The sequence below is a fragment of the Herpailurus yagouaroundi genome, unplaced genomic scaffold, assembly GCF_014898765.1.
Source record: "Herpailurus yagouaroundi ecotype Mexico unplaced genomic scaffold, PumYag 183, whole genome shotgun sequence".
NCBI lineage: Eukaryota > Metazoa > Chordata > Mammalia > Carnivora > Felidae > Herpailurus > Herpailurus yagouaroundi.
This window is the reverse complement of record NW_024412414.1, coordinates 9,761,149-9,781,108: the sequence shown is the minus strand read 5'-3', so window position 1 is coordinate 9,781,108 and position 19,960 is coordinate 9,761,149. Positions and strand designations below refer to the sequence as shown.

The following is a 19,960-nucleotide window of genomic DNA, read 5'->3' as shown; positions in this document are numbered from 1 at the left end:
CCTTCCTTCCTTCCTTCCTTCCTTCCTTCCTTCCTTCCTTCCTTCCTCCCTTCCTCCCTTCCTCCCTTCCTCCCTTCCTCCCTTTCTCCCTTCATCCCTTTTAAAGTTTCTTTATTTTTAGAGAGAGAAAGTGTACACACATGCAAGCGGAAGGGGGCAGAGACAGAGGGAGAGAGAGAGAATCGCAAGTGGACTCTGCACGGTCAGTGTGGAGCCTCATGCAGGGTTTGATCTCACAAACCGTAAGATCATGACCTGAGCCAAAGTCAAGAGTTGGACACTTACCCAACTGACCCACCCAGGCACCCCTGGAGATCTTTCTGAAACTATCCCACTTTTGGTTGAAGACATAACCTACTTCATACTCTGGAAGGGCATGTTTTTAACCATGTGTAGATTCGGTTTGATGTGATTAAGGGATACTACATATGGGAGGAATTTCCTGTGTTTAAAAAAAAAATTTTTTTTTTTACATTTATTCATTTTTGAGACAGAGAGAGACAGAGCATGATTGGGGGAAGGTCAGAGAGAGAGGGAGACACAGAATCCGAAACAGGCTCCAGGCTCTGAGCTGTCAGCACAGAGCCCGACGCGGGGCTCGAACTCACGGACCGCGAGATCATGACCTGAGCCGAAGTCGGACGTCCAACCGACTGAGCCACCCAGGCGCCCCATCCTGTGTTTAATATGTCGTGATCACTTCTGCCTCCCTGCCCATGACCAGAGCCTACAGTCTTTTCTCAGTTATGCTTCCCAGTTTTCTGAAGTTGATTTCTTTCATTTTTTTTGAAATAATTTTTTCAGGCTTTATGCAGATAAAATTGACAAAAGAAACTGTCATCTTGCTGAAGTGTGACACGTAATAACTTGATAGACACTCTGTGAAGTGATGATCACAATCAGGTTACTTAACACATCCACCACCTCACATGGCAAGCTCTTTGGAGGGTGGGTGAGAACAGTTCAGATTTACTGTCAGCCGGTTTTACGCACACGACGCACCTTCGCTGACTGTTGCCGCCGCGCTGTGCATTGGATCTCAGAACTGGGATGCTGGTCGTGGGTACACACTTGGAGTCTCTCTTTCTGACAGATCCTGATTCGGCTCAGCAAACTCTGCGTGCAGGAGAGCGCCACCGTGAGGAAGAGCAAGAAGCAGCAGCAGCGCCTGCTCCGGAACATGGGCGCGCACGCAGTGGTGCTCGAGCTGCTGCAGATCCCCTACGAGAAGGTGAGTGAGTTCCCCTCCGGCGGTGGCAGCTGTTCCCAGGGCCGGGGCGGGTCTCCGCATTTTCCGAAACCCTCCATGTTGGGATAGTGTTGGTGGCCACATGGAGCTGACGTGGCGATGGTGAACATAAGGCACTTGTAGGCAACTTGCGCTAAACAGACAGGGTGTCATGAAATACAGCCACCCATAACCTGCCTCCAGAATCCGTTGCTTCTCTACTTGCTCCCATGCGGCACTAGATGCAAAGGTGGGATGGACGGACCTGTATATGCACATGGGCATGTGCTGTGTCCTGGGTCATCTGCAAATGCCTTTTGGGCAACGTAAGCCCTGCAAGTGACTGGATGCATGTGGGGACATGAGGCCTGCCCACTTGTGAGGTCCTCAGTAGTGTGCTGATTTCTGGTTAAATTATTTGGATCTTTCAGGATACTTGGCTCCAAGTCCTCTTTTCTGTTGTTAGAAGTTACACTCTCTGTCCCATTTTTTCATGCCAGCATTTGTCGTTGACCATGATAGGATTTAGGGAAGTAGGGTAACAGTGCTCTGTGCCGTGAAGCCTGACAGGGCACTTTCAAAAACCTCTATTCACTTCTAAAATCTAGCACAGTTATCATGTTGTTCCCACTTGACAGATGAGGAGACCGAGGCTTGGGGAACTCGAGAGTCCCAGGGAATGGATTTAGTCTCTTGAGTTCACCAGTGACTTCCAGAGAGACTTGGTGGTGAAGAGTTGGCTAAAGAAGGCTCACTGCTAGTGCTTGGAGGGTGCCAGGCACTGCATTGAGTCATATTCATTCTCCAGTTCATTTCATCCTTAAGACAGCGCTTGAGATTGGTCGTACTATCAGTAGCCCCATTTTATTATTTTATATTATGTTATTCCATGTTATTTTATGTTATGTTATTTAACTATTATTTACTTTTGAGATCGAGTGAGAGAGCACAAGCAAGGGAGAGGCAGAGAGAGAGAGAGACACAGAATTCAAACTAGGCTCCAGGCTCTGGGCTTTCAGTACCGAGCCCAACACGGGGCTCAAACCCACAAACCGTGAGATCATGAGCTGAGCTGAAGTCATACGTTTAACTGACTGAGTCACCCAGGCGCCCTTACTATTAGTAGCCCCATTTTAGATAAGAAGACTGGCCAGAGGTTCAGTACCTTGCCTGTATGGCCCAGCAACACATGGAAGAGCCAGATCTGCTCACCCGTGAGGCCCAGGCCCTGCTTGCTGTACCTTATCTTCCACGTACCTCACTTGGGCCTGCTGCCCTATGCTCCAGGAATTTCTCTGCAAAGGCCGCTGCCACAATCATGGGGCCCATGTGATTCAGCCTGGTCAAGCCTTTCTGCAGCCACAGATAAAGTGTGAGCTTAATCCCTCTGATAGGTCAGGAACTTAACTGACTTGAATATAACTTCAATCTAAGTGTGCTTGTCATCCAAACTTGGCTGACATGTAACTAGAACCAGCAAGCTGAATAACCTTGCTATGTATACAGAATGTGAGAAGGTAGTTTGCTGGCCATATCTTTGCCTTACAATTTCACCAGTTTCCTTAAAGAAAGACAGCTCTTCATAGAGTAGTGTGAAAGTAACAGGTAACGCGATTCAGCTGGAATTGGGGTAGACAATTGTGTGTGTGTGTGTGTGTGTGTGTGTGAGACTGGTTTGATTTGGGATGGGTACGGATAGCACATTGTGGGAGAACAGTGGAAGAATTCCTACCAGCAGATACTCTCTTGTTAGGTGGTATCTTTAGAGTTTACCTGCCTTGTAAAAATTTGTTTCACATGATGAAGCGTTTGGTTTCAATGAGCCCCGGAAGATACTTCTTTGAGCCTAAGAAGTGAAAGAGTGCAGAACTGTTGGAGATTACTGCTCACAACCAGCAGGGTCTCTCTGTCCCAAGGCCACTGATTTCTTAGAGCTGGAGGATTTGCCACTTTCCCTGTTAGTAGGAGACAAATGTAATATCCAGTATGTTGTATGGGATTTGCTATTAATGTCCTTTTAAACTCTTCTGTTTTTGATTGTCAAGGCTGGTAGCTCAGATTCCTTCTGTCCGTTGTTCTGACAGATGCATCCTTTCTTCCAGGGTTATTGTCTAGATCAGGGTGGGCAACCTGCAGACCTGAACCAAATCCAGTCTGCCATCTGTTGTTATACAGCGTAGTAGTTAAGAACGCATTCTTAAATCTTACATCTTTAGTAGTACCTGCCTAACATCCTTTCCTTTGCTTTTTGATCCACAAAGCCACAAAGTATCTGTCTGACCCTTGGTCTAGACCAGAACCAGTAGCTTACCTTTACTGAGTAATTATTATCTAAGCCCTTGACTTGGATTTTCCCATTTAATCTTCAAAGCAACTGTATGAAGTGTGCATTTTTCATATCTCAATTTTATAGATGAGGAGACAGAAGCCCTGAAGGGTTAAGTAACTTGCCCAACGTCACACAGCTAGTGAGTGGTAGATCTGGATAAGAGCTAAGCAGTCTGGTTTCAGGGTCTACGTTGCTAACTGCTATGCTGTCTGGCATTTGAAATGAGGTGGTGTATGTGAGAAGACGTAGGGAGATTGTTGTGGGCTAAGTGAGTAGGAGGGACGATTCCATTTTTGGAATTCTTTCATTTTTACTATATTTAAACTTTTGCTTGTTTAGAATTGGGCAAAATGGTGATAGGTTTTATGCATTTGTCTCATCTTGGGGCATCTAACGCTCTCTAAAAATACTGAGTACAGTACATGCTTTTACTATAGGAAATGAGAATCGCATGATCAGCTGTTGAAATGCCTTGGGGCAGGTATTATCCCCATTTTGCAGATGGGAAAATTAACTCTTAGGTTAGATGCTAAGACAGAGATGACAAGGAAAGGATTGTGGCAGGTATATTTGCCCACATTTACAATCCAAAGAGAGTTCCACTTTGTCACGTGATCCCTGCCAAAAATGAACGCATACATTTGTGAGGTGGATTAAAGAGAGTGAGCCCGAGACCTGGGCGGTGTGACCTCATCGCTAGCGATGCGGTCGGCCACGGCTCTGCTGTCACTCTGTTCTCAGAAGTGGGGCGTTCAGAAGTTCCAGGCATTGCCAGAAATGAAATTCCAGAGGCTTCCTCTCAGCTTCCACTCTGTATTGTATTTTTCCCGAATCAATTCTTTTTATATCTACCAAAGGCTAGTGGAAGAGAATATAGGAGAATTGAATAAGTTACTGGCGTCTTTTCACTGTCAGCGATGCGGCACCCCAGTGTCTTTACCCAACAGTCCCTCGGCAAGCACCTTGGCTGGAACCCACTTAGCAGGTGGTGAGCGTATCATAGAATGTGATCTCTTGGCCTAGAGATAAGTGCTGTCTCCTGCTGACCTTCTGTTGTCTACTGCATCGCCCATTTTCAACTGATTTTTCATCTCCCTCCTTCCACACAGGCTGAAGATACCAAGATGCAGGAGATAATGAGGCTGGCTCATGAATTTCTGCAGAATTTCTGTGCTGGCAACCAGCAGAATCAAGCATTGCTACACAAACACATAAACCTGTTTCTCAATCCAGGGGTAAGACTTGAGGCCTATCTGGAAATCTGTGAGGGGAGGAGGGTGCTAAGCACTAAGGAAAAACAGCTGGTTCTTTTGCTGTTGTGACCACGGGGACTTGTTACAAAGCAACATTTATTCCAAGGGGAATGTTGGGACCATCTCTTAGGAGGACATAAATATTCCCCTTACTTTGGGGGGAGAAAGGGAAAAGGAGGAGGAGGTGGTAGGACAAGGTAAGGTATATTTTTATTTTTTCTTAACGTTCTTCATTACATCAAATTTTAGCACTAGTGAGTTGCTAATTCTCACTCGCCAGCCACATCCTCCTGAGGTCTTGCATAAAGTTTTCTGTGTATGTAATACAATACATAATAATACGTTGATACATATAAATACACAATATATTCATATAAAACATAATTGTTATATTTTAGTGTGTCACATATGTTTTTGAAGTACGTGGAGTGCATTTTTTTTAGAGATAAATGGTGGCATACCCTACTTGTAGCTTTTTTCTCTTAATACATTGTGGCTGTCTTTGCAAGTCAGAGAGAAATTTTTCTGATTTTTGATGAGAATTTTTGATGGCTGTGTGGCATTCCATAGTATGTCTGTAACTTTTTAAAACCCATTGCCATACTAATGGACATTTAGGCCAGCTCTAATTTTTGGCTTTGTATAATTCTACGAAGGACCTCCTTGTAAATACATGCACACTGACGTATTTGTTAGTACTGCTGGAGCTTTGGAGGACAGGACTACTAGAATTGTGATGTTAGGAAGAGAAAAGACAAAAGATACAAAGCTGAAAGCCCCCTACTTCATACCAGACATAAAACTTATCCCTCAATAACTCGGGGTAAAAACCACAGAAAATAAGCCTTCTAGAAGAGAACATGAAAATATTTTGATGACCTTGTGGAGAGCAAAGTTTTTTTTTGTTTTTTTTTTTTGTTTTTTTTTTTAATTTAAGTTTTAAGTAATCTCTACACCTTACCTGGGACTCGAACTCACAACCCTGAGATCGGTTCATACACTCCTTGAACTGAGCCAGCCAGATGCACCTAGAGTTTTCTTACACAGTATAAAAATAGAATTAATTATAAAGGAAAACATAAAATAAAGACTTCTGTTCACCGGGTGAGCTCATTAAGATCATCCAGAGGCAAGCCAGAGAATGGGGGAGGACGTTTGCTTGCATATATGTTCAATTAAGAACTCATGTCCAGAATTTATAATAAACTTAAGAAAAGTCAATAAGGAAAAAGTCAACCCATTTTTTAAATGGATAAAAAAAACTTTAAAATGAAATCATCTGTAGTAGAACATACCCAGATGGCCTGTCACTGGGACAAGGTGATCATCAGAGAAGTATAAATTAACTAAGATAGGCAAAACAAAGTATGACTAAATTCAGAGACCAACAACACTGTAAATCAGCAAGGGTATGGAAAAGCTGTGGTGTAGAATGGAAATTGTTAATATCTTTTGAAAGCTGTTGAGAAGTACTTTTAAAAAAAATTTTTTTTACTGTTCATTCACTTTTGACAGACACCAAAGTGAGTGGGGGAGGGGCAGAGAGGGAGACACAGAATCCAAAGCAGGCTCTAGGCTCTGAGCTATCGGTCAGCAAAGAGCCCGTTGTGGGGCTCAAACTCATTAACGGTGAGATCATGACCTGAGCCAAAGTCTGACACTTAACCAACTGAGCCATCCAGGTGCCCCTGTTGAGAAGTACTTTTAAAGCCAAGCATTTATATTCTGCAACCCAGCAATTCCACTCTTGGATATAAAGGCAACAGGCACACACATTAAAATTTACCAGAAGACATGTTCGAGAATGCCCAGAGCAGCCCTATTGTGCGAAGAGTAGTGCCACTAAAACCTGCCGTTAAACTGGATACGCCCCTAATGCCCATCAGCAATAGAAGAGATCAGCACACTGTGGTTTATTCATGTCATGGAATATACATAGCAGTGTATTCTATGTACTGATACATGCAACAACATGTTGACAGCATCGCAAATGTACTATTAAACAAAAGAAAGCAGGCGGAAGACAGTACAGGAAGCTCAAAAACAGGCAAAACTAATTTGTGGTTGCAGAAATCAAAATAGGAGTTAAATTGGGTGGTAAGACATTTTGTTTCTTGATCTGGGTGCTGGGGTTCCCACCATAGTTCATTGAGGTGAATACTAGTTGTTTCCCTTTCTATATGTTTATTACACATGATTGAAAAGGTTTATGAAAAAAGGCCGTACAGAAGTGAGAAAGGAGAGCCATCTCTTCACTGGTTTAAAGGCTTCTTTGTGTGTTTTGGTAGACTCTTTGTCACTTTGTTCTCTGATGTCCCTGTGCTCCTGCTCTGACTCTTCTGTCAGATCCTGGAGGCGGTAACCATGCAGCACATCTTCATGAACAACTTCCAGCTCTGCAGTGAGATCAATGAAAGGGTCGTCCAGCACTTTGTTCACTGCATCGAGACTCACGGTCGGAATGTCCAGTACATCAAGTTCTTGCAGACGATTGTCAAGGCGGAAGGGAAATTCATTAAAAAGTGCCAAGACATGGTTATGGCTGAGGTAACAACTGCTTATTTCTATATCCCTACCTTTGGTGTTCCACACAAATTTTTAAATTACTACTCTCTGTATGAACTAGCACCCTCTCCTGGACCCACATGAAGGGACAAAACATAATTGTGGTTTGTTTGTGTGAGAGAGTGTGTTTATGAGCATAAATCAGGTACACACGTAGGCAAGAGTCTTATCAGGTTTTTCATAGCAGTGAATCTGTTTATTTTGAGGAGTTTGGGATCAGATTTTTTTGAGAGGGGGAAAATAAAACCAGGAGTAACAAACCAAAAATACGATGAATAGCGATTAAATGTGGATAGAAACCAGTGAGCCAGAACAGCCTATGTTCCTGTGAATAAGTTGTCTTTAATTATTCACTTCATTAGCTAGAAAAATTGTTACTTGATGATTCTTGAGAAGAAGCTAGACCGTGGGATTGGGACAAAGTCCTGCTTGGTTCTCTGTGGGAAGTCAATGCCCCATGAATGCTGTCTGACCAAAAAAGCCCTCTGTCACCACTTTCAGATACACTCCATTTCATCTTTTACCTGTTTAAAAAATGAAAACTTAAGTAAATCCACCTACCATTTGGATTTAAAATGTCATCTAATAAAGAACATACAATACCAGTGGAAGGTAGTGTCGCATAATTAAAAGAACTGACTTACCTAGGATATGAATGAAGGCTGTACCGCTTTACTGGCTATGTGACGTGTCAACTTCCCCAACCCTCAGCATGCATTTTTGTGAAAGAAGGTGTAGCCGTATTCACCTGAGGAACTGATATGTGAACTCATTGAAATAATGATGACAAAAATAGCTAACATTTCTTGGAAGCCTGCCATACCCTAGTCAGGGCTCTAAGCAATTTACATATAATCATTTATTTAATCTACATGACAGCACCATGAGCTCATTATCTTCTTTGTCCTCAGTTTTATGGACAAAACTGAGGCACAGTGAAGTTAGGTGATCCATGTGAAGTATTTATCACAATACTTGGCACTTACTTAGAGCCTATGAAGGTTAGATGTTATTGTGTAAATAATATTGACTATATTTATTTTGGCTTCTGTACCAGCCCTTTTTGGATCTTCTGTATTTCATGCAGTGCTGAAATTGATTTATTCTTAAGTAGATTTATGAGAAGCCACATTCAGTCCTGGGGACAAGTTATAAGTAGGAAAGCCTTGATTTTTTGATGAGTATTGAAAGTTAGGTGTATCTTTTTTTTTTTTTTAACGTTTATTTATTTTTGAGAAAGAGAGAGACAGAGCATGAATGGGGAAGGGGCATAGAGAGAGGGAGACACAGAATCAGAGGCAGGCTCCAGGCTCTGAGCCATCAGCCCAGAGCCGGACGCGGGGCTCGAACTCACAGACCGTGAGATCGTGACCTGAGCTGAAGTCGGACGCTTAACCAACTGAGCCACCCAGGCGCCCCAAAAGTTAGGTGTATCTTAATGAGAACTGGATAATTTGTGAAGAGAGAAGGCACTGCATGAGAGAGTTGTAAGAGGGATACTGCTTTTCAGGCATAAAAAGATGGAAACATTTTTTGAAATGTTTGTTTATTTGGGGGTGGGTGGCAGAAGGGGAGAGAGAGAATCTGTACCATCAGCACAGAGCCTGACACCGGGATCGATGTCACAAACCAAGAGATCATGTCCTGAGCCAAAACTAAGAGTCAGGTGGACACTCAACCAACCGAGTCACCCAAGCACCCCTGTAAATATTTTTAAGTAGAAAAATCATAGCCTAATTATTAGGTTTGGAATTAAAAGTGCAAGCTTACAGTCTGCATTTCCACTTGATACATGAATGTTGGTATGCAGACCTTGTCTTCCCCCAATGGCTTTAGGACCACTGTCCTATACCTGTATCTGTCGATCGAAATGCTGCTGCTGAAGATTTTCAGTTGTTCATTAATATAAATGAAGTTTAGACAAGTTTGGTAAAACAGGTGAGACTGGTTTTAGAAAGCAAATGCCGACAGAACATCTCTTTTTCCCTTTTCCCTCATTTTTTAAATGTCCCCACCTCTGCAAGCTCATACTATAAGCAAGCCCCATTCTTTCTGCAGCTGGTTAATTCGGGAGAGGACGTCCTCGTGTTCTACAATGACAGAGCCTCTTTCCAGACCCTAATCCAGATGATGAGGTCAGAGCGGGACCGGATGGATGAGAACAGCCCTCTCATGTACCACATCCACCTGGTTGAGCTCTTGGCCGTATGCACTGAGGGCAAGAACGTCTATACAGAGATAAAGTGCAACTCTCTGCTCCCACTGGATGACATTGTCCGTGTAGTGACCCATGAGGATTGCATCCCCGAGGTGAGCAAGCTCTTCTCATGTCTCTGCATGTGGCATGTGGACTTGCAGCCAGCTCCGATGTGGCCTCACAGTACGATAAGATCTGCAGCTCATTTTGTAGTGAGGAAACAACATTTTCTCAAATGCCAGTTTAGTGTATGAAGAACATTGGGGGGATTTTAATCCTTCTTGATGTCTCCTCGAGAAGAGTGGGAATCTGCTTCTGTGCTTCCGCTCTTGAAAACTAATCATTTAGCCTGTTGAGCGAAGAGTATTTGCTTGGAATGAATGTCTGAAAAATGAGATGGAGTGGTTTGAGATATGGTTCATGTGCACATAAGACCTATTCTGCAAGTAGATTCTTTAATGAAAATGTGTATTGCAAAAATGAATGAATGACAATTATAAAACATTTAGAAACTACAGGTAACCAATAGGAAAATTAAAATAATCTAGAATTCTACCACCCATAATAAATACCTGTTAAAAATAAATAAATACATACATACATACATACATACCTGTTAGGTTTTGGAAATGATTCCTTTCGAGTTTTCTGTTTCGTTGTTGTTAAGTGTTGGCTAGTAACAACAATGACAGCAAAAACAGTGCATCATACAGTTTATATTTTTCCTTTGTATGTTTAAAATACATGCTATTAATTTATATCTTAAACTAAATACACATATATTTATAGCAGATACAGTGTGTATTTTGTCTTTGTTTAAAATATATGCTGGTAACTTAATCTTAAACTGAATATACTTTTATAGTATATGTAGTATATATCAAATAGATGTTTTTAGATGAATTTTTGAAAAGTTAATACATTATGAGAAGTTCAAATAGCAGAGACTTTAAAGGAGTAAACTATGACATATCTCCTAATCTGTCCCTTCCCACCCCACAGAAAATTATTATGGTCTTGTACATCCTTCTAGAGTTCTGTATATAAACAAATGAAATAAATATTCTTCATTGCCTCCCCCGTTTTTTTTTTTCCTAAACACAAAAGATGACATTCTGTATACATTGTTGTTCTTTTTCATATCTGTCCATAAAGAGATTCCACATTCTTTTTTTTTTTTTACAGTTACATAAAAATTTTATCATAAGGGTGTACTATAATTGCCTTGCATGTCTGTTTAACCAGCTTATGCTAATAAAATGAGATCATTAATAACTGATGACTATAATAAAGGAGAAAAAAACAAGATCACATTTTTCTCACAGCCTTGTCCACACAGCATTTTATCAGACTTTTGGACTCATTTATTTGACAGATGGAAATGGTGTTTTGACATAGTTTTAATTTGCATTTCTCTTTTTCTATGTATACGAAATTGGTTTTTCAGAAACATCTATTTCTGTCTTCAGGTTAAAATTGCCTACATTAACTTCCTTAATCACTGCTACGTGGATACTGAGGTGGAAATGAAGGAGATTTATACCAGCAATCACATGTGGAAGTTGTTTGAGAATTTCCTTGTAGACATCTGCAGGGTAAGGCTTTCTGGAACTGAGGGGCAGAGCGGAAATGTTTGTGTATGTGCGTGCGTCTGGACATCCTTATGCAGGCATGAGGAAAATATTCACGTCATTTCAGCTTGCTCATGTGACACGGGGAGGCAGATGTGGCTCTACACTTGCACACGCCTCATTTCTTAATGCCTTTTACCTCTTGCTGAGAACAGATTTTATTCATCACATGTCAGAAAGGTGGGTAATTGCTTTTCATTTCATCCTTTATGGACTGATTTGTGAATAATAATCCGAGACATACTAAAATCACATTTGAAAGTTTTCTTTTCCTTGATGATATCTCTCCTTAAAGGACACCTTCCTGAACTTGAGCATTTATCTCCTTCAGTCTGGTGTCAAGGATTCTGCAAAGCACTTCCCTTTGGATCTGCTTTCCTGACCTAGCAGTTGGATGGGCTTCATATTCTGGATTTGGTTTTGCTCTGAGCTTAATACTGTTTCTAAAGCTGCAAGACCACTACCTAACAAGGCACACCATGGATTCACGATGAGTTTTGTGGTGGTGGGGATGGGGGATGGTAACCAAGTTCTTGAAAGAATGATTGTAAGATGATTTTCGGAATCTTGACGTTAATAAGAAAGGTGCTTTGGAGAGTCTTACACTGTGATACTCTTTGCTTGATGGTACAAATTACAGTGTAAAACACCCTGCAAGAACTTGTTTTCTTTCTAATCAAGGTCTGTGTTTAATAATACTCACGTGTTGGTATCACAGACAAATGTATACATATCTATTTTTTTTAATCTCAATTTCCTCCTAGTCTTTTAATCCCATAAATCTGGTTTTGGAGATTGGAATGGAAGGCCTGCTCTGTTTTTTGTGGGTTTTTTTTTGTTTGTTTGTTTTTTAATCAGGGCTGAACAAAGCTTTCTGTAAAGGACCAGACATTAATATGTTCAGGTTTGTGGTCCATCTGGTCTCTGACACAACTACTCAAGTCTGCCCTGGTAGTTTGAAAACAGCCATGACAATAGGTAAATAGGTGGGCATGGCTGTGTTCCAATAAAACTTTATTTATAAAAGCAGCCACCAGCCCGTAACTGTGCTGACCTCTACATTACATTATTCAGAAATGTAAAATCAGTTACTAATTTCATTCTCTGAATGTGTCTAAACTGCTCAGTATTAAGCTGACAATATGGCAATTAGTTAATAAAACATTTTTTTTGCCCTTCATAAATTTTTATTGTAAGCAACATTACATCTCAAATTACAGCACTAATGAATTTGGTAGTAAAACTTGATTTTTAAAAGTGTATTTTCGGGGCGCCTGGGTGGCGCAGTCGGTTGAGCGTCCGACTTCAGCCAGGTCATGATCTCGCGGTCCGTGAGTTTGAGCCCCGCGTCAGGCTCTGGGCTGATGGCTCAGAGCCTGGAGCCTGTTTCCGATTCTGTGTCTCCCTCTCTCTCTGCCCCTCCCCCGTTCATGCTCTGTCTCTCTCTGTCCCAAAAATAAATAAACGTTGAAAAAAAAAAAAGTTACTGATATGCAATACTGCTGAAAATAGTGGAGTTTTGAGTCAAAAATCATGGATTCCATAGGTCTTGGGGTGAGAGACTTTAGGTTTTACTGGCATTATACTTAATTTTGCTACTTAAAATAAGATTAGGCATTTAGAGGAAAAGATTTAGAAAATACACTTTTTTCTTTTAATTTTTTTTTCCAACTTTTTTTTTTTTATTTATTTATTTTTGGGACAGAGAGAGACAGAGCATGAACGGGGGAGGGGCAGAGAGAGAGGGAGACACAGAATCCAAAACAGGCTCCAGGCTCTGAGCCATCAGCCCAGAGCCTGACGCGGGGCTCGAACTCACGGACTGCGAGATCGTGACCTGGCTGAAGTCGGACGCTCAACTGACTGCGCCTCCCAGGCGCCCCAGTAACTTTTTTTTTTAATTGAAGTATAGTTGACACACAATGTTATATTAGCTTTACTGTACATCGTAGCAATTTGACAACATTATATGTTATGCTACAGTAGCATTTTTATTGAATAGAAGAGTGTTGTAGCGTTGGAGAATATTACACACAGTGGACCTGATATATTTGATTCTCTTGATCATATATGTTAGGAAACATTGCATAGAACAGATGAATGGCTTAACAAGGAGCGCAGTTCACTTTTAGGGGAAAATACAGACAACTGTAGTTACTATGCCTCTTGTTGCCTTTTAAGGTATTAGATTTGCCACACATGGCTAGGAATTTGGAAGCAAAAGCCCTGTAGGTCCCATACCGACTTAAAAAAATTTTTTTTAATGTTTATTTTTTTGAGAGAGCGTGAGTGGGGGAGGGGAAGAGAGAGAGGGAGACACAGAATCTGAAGCAGGTTCCAAGCTCTGAGCTTTCAGCACAGAGCTGACAAGGGATTCGAACCCACAAACCATGAGACCATGCATGACCTAAGCTGAAGTCAGCTGCTTAACTGCTGAGCCACTCACGCACCCTGGTCCCTTATCAATTTTGTTTTATGAGTCTATACTGGGATACACAAGTTGATCAGTTTCTCTGGCTGCATGATTTATTGTTGTTATTTCAAGCCTTTATTTTCGTTTGTTGGATTAGCAGGAGTGGTTACAGATTTCTTAATTCTACAGCTGATCTACAGGTTTGGTGTGTTGTCTAAAGCATCCACTTGCCTTGCAGGCCTGTAACAACACAAGTGACAGGAAGCATGCAGACTCAATTTTGGAAAAGTACGTTACTGAAATCGTCATGAGTATCGTTACTACCTTCTTCAGTTCTCCCTTCTCAGACCAGAGTACTACCCTGCAGGTAAGAAACACAAGCGGTGCAGGGCCTTCCCGACAGAGCTTCAGCAATTGCTGTTGGTGCTGATATGGCAGTGAGCAGCTGTAAATGAGCCTTCATGGATATAAGATCCTTTGCTTTCTCAGGATGCCCTTGGATAAATAAGCACCTGAGGATGTTTTTCTTCACCAGATGGTTCTATTGATTGTTGATCTTTTTTCCTTACAATGCCTGTTCTTCCCCCCTTCAATCTTATTGATTCCTCCCTTCCAATTTTAGGAGAAGCAGCTTTCAAATAGGTGCTAACATGTTATTAAGGCTTTTTAAAAACATGTTTGGAAACCTCCATTTTAACTCCTGAAGCGTGTGCCTTAAGCTCATCCCAAGTGCTGCATGGCAAGAGTGAGAAGTCTTTCAGCCATGACAGCAGGGCTGGTGTATTGTACAGCAACGTGGGCATGTCACTCCTTTGTGCACGGTGCTCCTGGGGTGTGCAGTGCAGCAGCCCTGCATGCTGGTTCTCACTGTACAGTTTCAAAGTTTTGAATCCATGGATCTGAAAGAGAATTTCATTCTTCGACTTGAAAAAATCACTCCTCTTTTTATAACTTAGGTCTGGGTCAACTGCTGTGGGAGTCTTACAGCAGGTGCGTTGGTACAGCCTACAAGATGAAAGTTGGCCTTGGTCTCCAGTGATCAGAAGAGAAATAGTAACCATCCTTGTCATAGAAAGAGGTAGAGGCTGTCCTGGGGTTGATGGATGGCCCAGAGTTATTGGATTATAGACAGATAATCCTAATGCAGGTAAATTCTCCAAGCGAAAGGTGATTCATGGTAGTATCATACTCATTAGTATATTTATCACATCCTGCCTTATTTCATTAACATGCAGAGAGTTCATATAAGCTCAGTATAGTCTGTGAGGTAGATGATATTGCCATCTTTGTAGCTCCGTAAACTGAGGCTCAGAAAGTTTAATTACCATGCTGAGTCATGGTCACAGCCATTAAGTGGCATAACCATGATTTCAACCTACTTTTCTCTGATTCTGAAACTTGTGGAGTTTTTAGTGAGGTACATTTGCTGGGAACTATTGGTAACCTTCTGTTTGGTTAGAAATAACTATAAAAGCTAGCAATTAAGCTAAAGTATTGCAAAGTTTGAATGCTATCTTTCAAATGTCTGTATATATTCTTGAGTAGTTGGGGAGCAGAAACTGGTTGGATCCCAAGCGCATGAGTTACCAGAGGCCAGAATGTGTTCTTTACCAAGTGCTATTATGCTGAGAGCCAGCCAGGAAAGCTGCCATGGTTGCTAAGATTGGACTTGCTGCTTTTGCAATTTAAAGTGACAATCCTCACAGCAATGCCCATTCTCCTATGGATCGTGAAATAGTATTGCAAAACCAAAATGTCAAAGTAAGTCAATCAAATTAATTGGATAACTATTAAACAGGAATGTGAGTTTTGGTTTCCTATTTTGGTCACTCCTCTCTCTTCTTATTGCCTTACTCTGAAACCAATTTTTGGACCACCTAATAAGCCAGAATGGTCAGAGACATGAATCTTCAGTATAAATGTTGTAAGTCCCAGCAAGACTCAGGTTGTCCGTATATACTTAGAATACAAAATCCAAAGTGGATTTTAGGGGTTTTTTTTTGTTTTTTTTTTTTTATGGCTTTCTAGAGCATGTATTTTCCAAGGAATACTATTTTTGGAGTTCTAATGGCCTATCTTGTTTTGTTTATATGCTGAACAGTATATGCGTCATTTCCCAGCTAGATTTTTACCTCCTTCCTGGCTGCCTTCCTTGTTTGTTTAGTTTTTTCCTTCTTTTCTTTCAACCCAAGCATATGAGGAAGGAAAATGGTGAGCTTGGGTTTGGCTGTGTCACATTTATTTTATTATTTATTTACTTATAATAATGCCAGTGGAATGTCCAGGAGGCAGCTGGGACTATGGGATCTAGGGAGGAAGGATAGAATTTTGGAGGCTTCAGAGCAGGATAAAGCTGGTTTCAAATTCGCACTCTTTGCCTTATCAGCTCTGTGAACTTGGCTTGGTCACAGAACCTCTTTTCTTATATTTGAAACAGGGCTGTAATGTCAATCCTGTAGGCTATCGTGAGCAAGAGAGAAAATATTTGCGAAACATCTAGCATAATGCCTGGCACAGAGTAGCTGCTTAATAAATATGATCCTGTACTTTTTCTGCTACACCATAAGCTACAGTAAGAAGGGCATAGCTATGCCTTATGTGCATAGTTACTTCTGATACTGCTCTGTCCCTTGTAGCTTTTTGTGCTTGGGACCTGGTAGGTGCTGATTCACTGAGTAAGTAAATGAGTCCATGAGACTCAGGAGAGTGGAGTGGTAGAATCCGGATATAAACAGTTGGTAGTTGAAGTCATGGCCAGGAAAATGAAGCATTTTACTAGAACAGACTGGTCAGAGCACGTGTAATTAAAGATAGCATCTAAAAGAGGCCAGAGGAAGGTCTTCACTTGATCACGCAGGCAGTGTGGGATTCAGGAACAAGCAGGGCTTCAGGATAAGAGAAGGGAGGATTTTACGAAGAGGGTGATGGGCAGCCGTGTTCTTTAGTCCAAGAGTTTGAGTGAGTTGATGGCACCAGATTGCCCATTGGAGTGGGTCATTAGAAAGCAGCTACACTGGCTAACGTATTCCTCTTTTGTTTATCCAGAGGTGAGACGGGAACAGAGCAAATGCCCAATAAATACTGATTAAATTGAATTGAGTCAAAGGATACTTCTTTCTTTGAGTTTGGGTGTTGGGTACCCATCCCAACTCTAACACATATTCCCAGTGGGGTGGGTGATAATACCACTGCTTACTTCCTATGGTCATGGTAAGGGTTCCATGAGATATGCAGAAAGCACTCAGCACTTGGCGTGTGGGACGTGTTCTCCATAAATGGCTACTCTCATTGGGAACGTTGTGCTCAGGAGCTAAATATCAGGGTTTTGCAGCCAATTTCTCAGGCTCTTTATGATCTTGTCCTCTCTTAGTAACGCAGTTTACTGTCCTGGGTAGCTGGGAGGTGTAGAACAGAAAGTACTTCCTGAAGAAAGCAATAAGATTCTGCTTTGCAGGTGAACTTCGTGGAAAGAGCACAAATTGTCAGCATCAGAGAGCCCTGAGGTTGACTGACTGCTCTGGCACCACTTGTTCTTTTGGATACTTTCTTTTAACTTTTATGGGCCTCCATTTCTTATTTGTGGCATTAAGGCAGTTCATGTGCTATAGGATTGTTAGTTGAGGCCCCCAATGAACTTTCACCTGATATGTGACACTTAATAAGTATGTTATCCAAACATTGTTCGTAGAAGAGGTTCTGAATTCTTATTAACCTGTTGTGTTGTCTTGTAATAGACTTGATTTTCTCCCTAGCACCATGTTTGTTTGTTTTTTTTTTCCTTCCATCTCAGAAACTTCTCTACAGTGTTTCACTACTTTTTTTCTTTGCTATATTAGCTCCTGCTGTTTTTTGGAGGGGCTGTGCAAGTCCTCTTCCTACAAACTAAAGTCCAAAGCTACCTGGATCCAGGTAGCTATGGATGGAGACCAAAATTATAACTTTGAAATGCATTCAGAAATCACCATCAAACTGATAAAGTAAATGTTTGAGTTCTTTTATTTTAAAAAGAGCAAAATTTATGCTGTCATAGAATAAATCCTATCATGTAGTTAACTTCCCAGGACTACTCTCTAGTAAATGAATATTTATAAAGTATAATATCAGAATTCTACTCTGTTTATATCATGGAAGACAGTGCTAGAAATAAGTATGCATTCTTGGTGAGATTCACTTAATAGTTTGTTTTTGCTAATCAAAAACAGAGGTTCTACATATAGTATACAATGTCTGGAAAGAACTTTGGGTTATTCTGCCTCAATCCACTCATTTTATGTATTGGATGAAGTTATAGCTCAGATGTAAGCTCATTTGCCTCAAGTCAAATAGCCAGTTAGTAACTGGACAGGAATACAAGTTTTCAGACATTGATTCCACTGTTGATTCTTATGGTCAGACTTGAATGGTGTCAAGTTTGTACGTGGCCTTAAAATGCTTCAGATTTTTTTCCTCCTTTGATGAGGCACCTGCTGGAATCCTGCTCATAACTAGTCACCCCTTCCCACTCTTGCAAAGGGTCCGTTACCATTAATTCACAGTTCATTACAATGTCTGTTTCTGATCTGTGTGTCAGTGATCTACAGAAAAGTCATATTGCCTGTCTCTTGGCCTCTCTTCCTTGCAGACTCGCCAGCCTGTCTTTGTGCAACTGCTACAAGGTGTGTTCAGGGTTTACCACTGCAACTGGTTAATGCCGAGCCAAAAAGCCTCTGTGGAGAGCTGTATTCGGGTGCTCTCTGATGTAGGTAAGCTATCAGTGCAGTTGGGAGCAACATGATGACAATGAATTACCTCACAGCAGTAAAGGCCACTCAGTTTTATTGAGCACTTGTTATAGCTCTTCTAGAGTTCCACACACAGGAAGTTGGCAGAGGTAGAATAGGAATGGAGGTCTTCATGATAGCTAACCCTTGCCTTCTTTCATCTACCAAGCTGGCATCTCCCAAAGCGAAGAGCCAGTAAGTCCCAAAGAGAGAGAGGCTTTGAAAAATACAGGTGCATGGCTAAATGTTAGGCATCTCTTGGCAGGTCCCAGTGCACACACACTTACTCAAGGCCCTGGGAAGTCTCTCTCAAGAAACTAATTTGTTTACTCCAGTAAGTGTATTCAACCACATGGGAACTTTTTTTCTTGCTAAGTGCACATCCAATCCCAGGGGGACACCCTTTCTCAGAAAAGGTGCACTGCTCCCTATTGCCTATCAATTGTCACCTCTCTGGTAGCTCTGAAAATGACTGCTCCCTTCACCCTGACTTTATCAGACTCTGTTACTCGGCCCTACTCCCCTTCATAAATGGGAAGCAAGGGGCTCTCTTCCTGCGTAAATTTAAGAAGAGGTATCTCTTTACATTCCTGCAGACAGGCAGCACAGAGGCAAGTCGGGTTCTTGGATTATCAAGTAGCTGTCCACCAAATATAAATTGTGTTGATTAGGGTTTCTTGCCTGATTTCAGTCATCCCATCCTGATTTCCTTGATTCTCATATGGTAGGTAATGGTGTCTTTTTACTGTTTATGTGGTACTATCTCACAATAAGAGATGAAGCTTTTGAAAGAGTGTACATTATAGGTTCATGATGTGATATCTTAGATCCAGGGCTCTGAGACTGTATCCCCGAAACCCTGTTCTCTACCCACATAGGATTGTGCATCATGAAGCTCTTTGTTGAAATTTGGGCAGGTTGCTGAGTTGGCTAGCTCAGCACTCATTAGGGAGATGAAATGCTTCAATAGTCTTGGCAGTGATGTGAAAAGACAAAGGGAGTTGATGTCTGCAAAATGGCAGGGCATGAAAGCAGCACAGCACACTCAGCCCAGGAACTCAGACTTCTGTCCCTTGTGGAATACCTTCTCCTGACTGAAATCACACCCAAAATTCACTGTTTTCATTGTTCATCTTCTAAAGGGGTATCTAAGGCACATAGTTTCTAGCTGAGTGTATGCTGTGCATCCTGCTTTTTGATATTAGTCATATTTCCCCCCCATATTTCTTACTTACTGTATTAAACTGTTCGAAATTTGTTGATTGGCCGATGTTTTCTTGCCCCACATTGTGTTTTGTTTTCTTTTGTTTTTACTGGGACTTAAACCTTTGCTTCTCAGATTTCTTCTTCCAGGGTGCTGGAGTTGTTTTTAGAATTAGATATAGGTAATATAACACCTTCTTTGCTTCTGGTCTTATGAAGCATTGAAGACATGAAATAGTTGTCTTGTTTTTTGGAGGTTGTTGGATTTTCCATATTGAAAAAAAGGATTGTTAGTTATGTTCCTTTTTAAAAAGTTTAACTAAAGTTTTTATTTTGGAATAATGTTAGATTTATAGGAAGTTGCCAAGATAACACACACAG

General features: G+C 41.3%; 1 protein-coding gene across 6 annotated transcripts in view; it reads left to right on the top strand.

Annotated features, from left to right (window-relative positions):
- Positions 1-19,960, top strand: part of ITPR1 (inositol 1,4,5-trisphosphate receptor type 1) — a 329,757-nt gene that overhangs the window by 176,210 nt on the left and 133,587 nt on the right. For all 6 annotated transcript variants that reach the window (XM_040492113.1, XM_040492112.1, XM_040492110.1 and 3 more), the window contains 7 exons: positions 1,094-1,231; positions 4,667-4,792; positions 7,157-7,357; positions 9,434-9,685; positions 11,042-11,167; positions 13,855-13,983; positions 18,238-18,358. In XM_040492113.1, the coding sequence (XP_040348047.1) occupies positions 1,094-1,231; positions 4,667-4,792; positions 7,157-7,357; positions 9,434-9,685; positions 11,042-11,167; positions 13,855-13,983; positions 18,238-18,358 (1,093 nt within the window). The remainder of the gene's footprint in view (positions 1-1,093; positions 1,232-4,666; positions 4,793-7,156; positions 7,358-9,433; positions 9,686-11,041; positions 11,168-13,854; positions 13,984-18,237; positions 18,359-19,960) is intronic.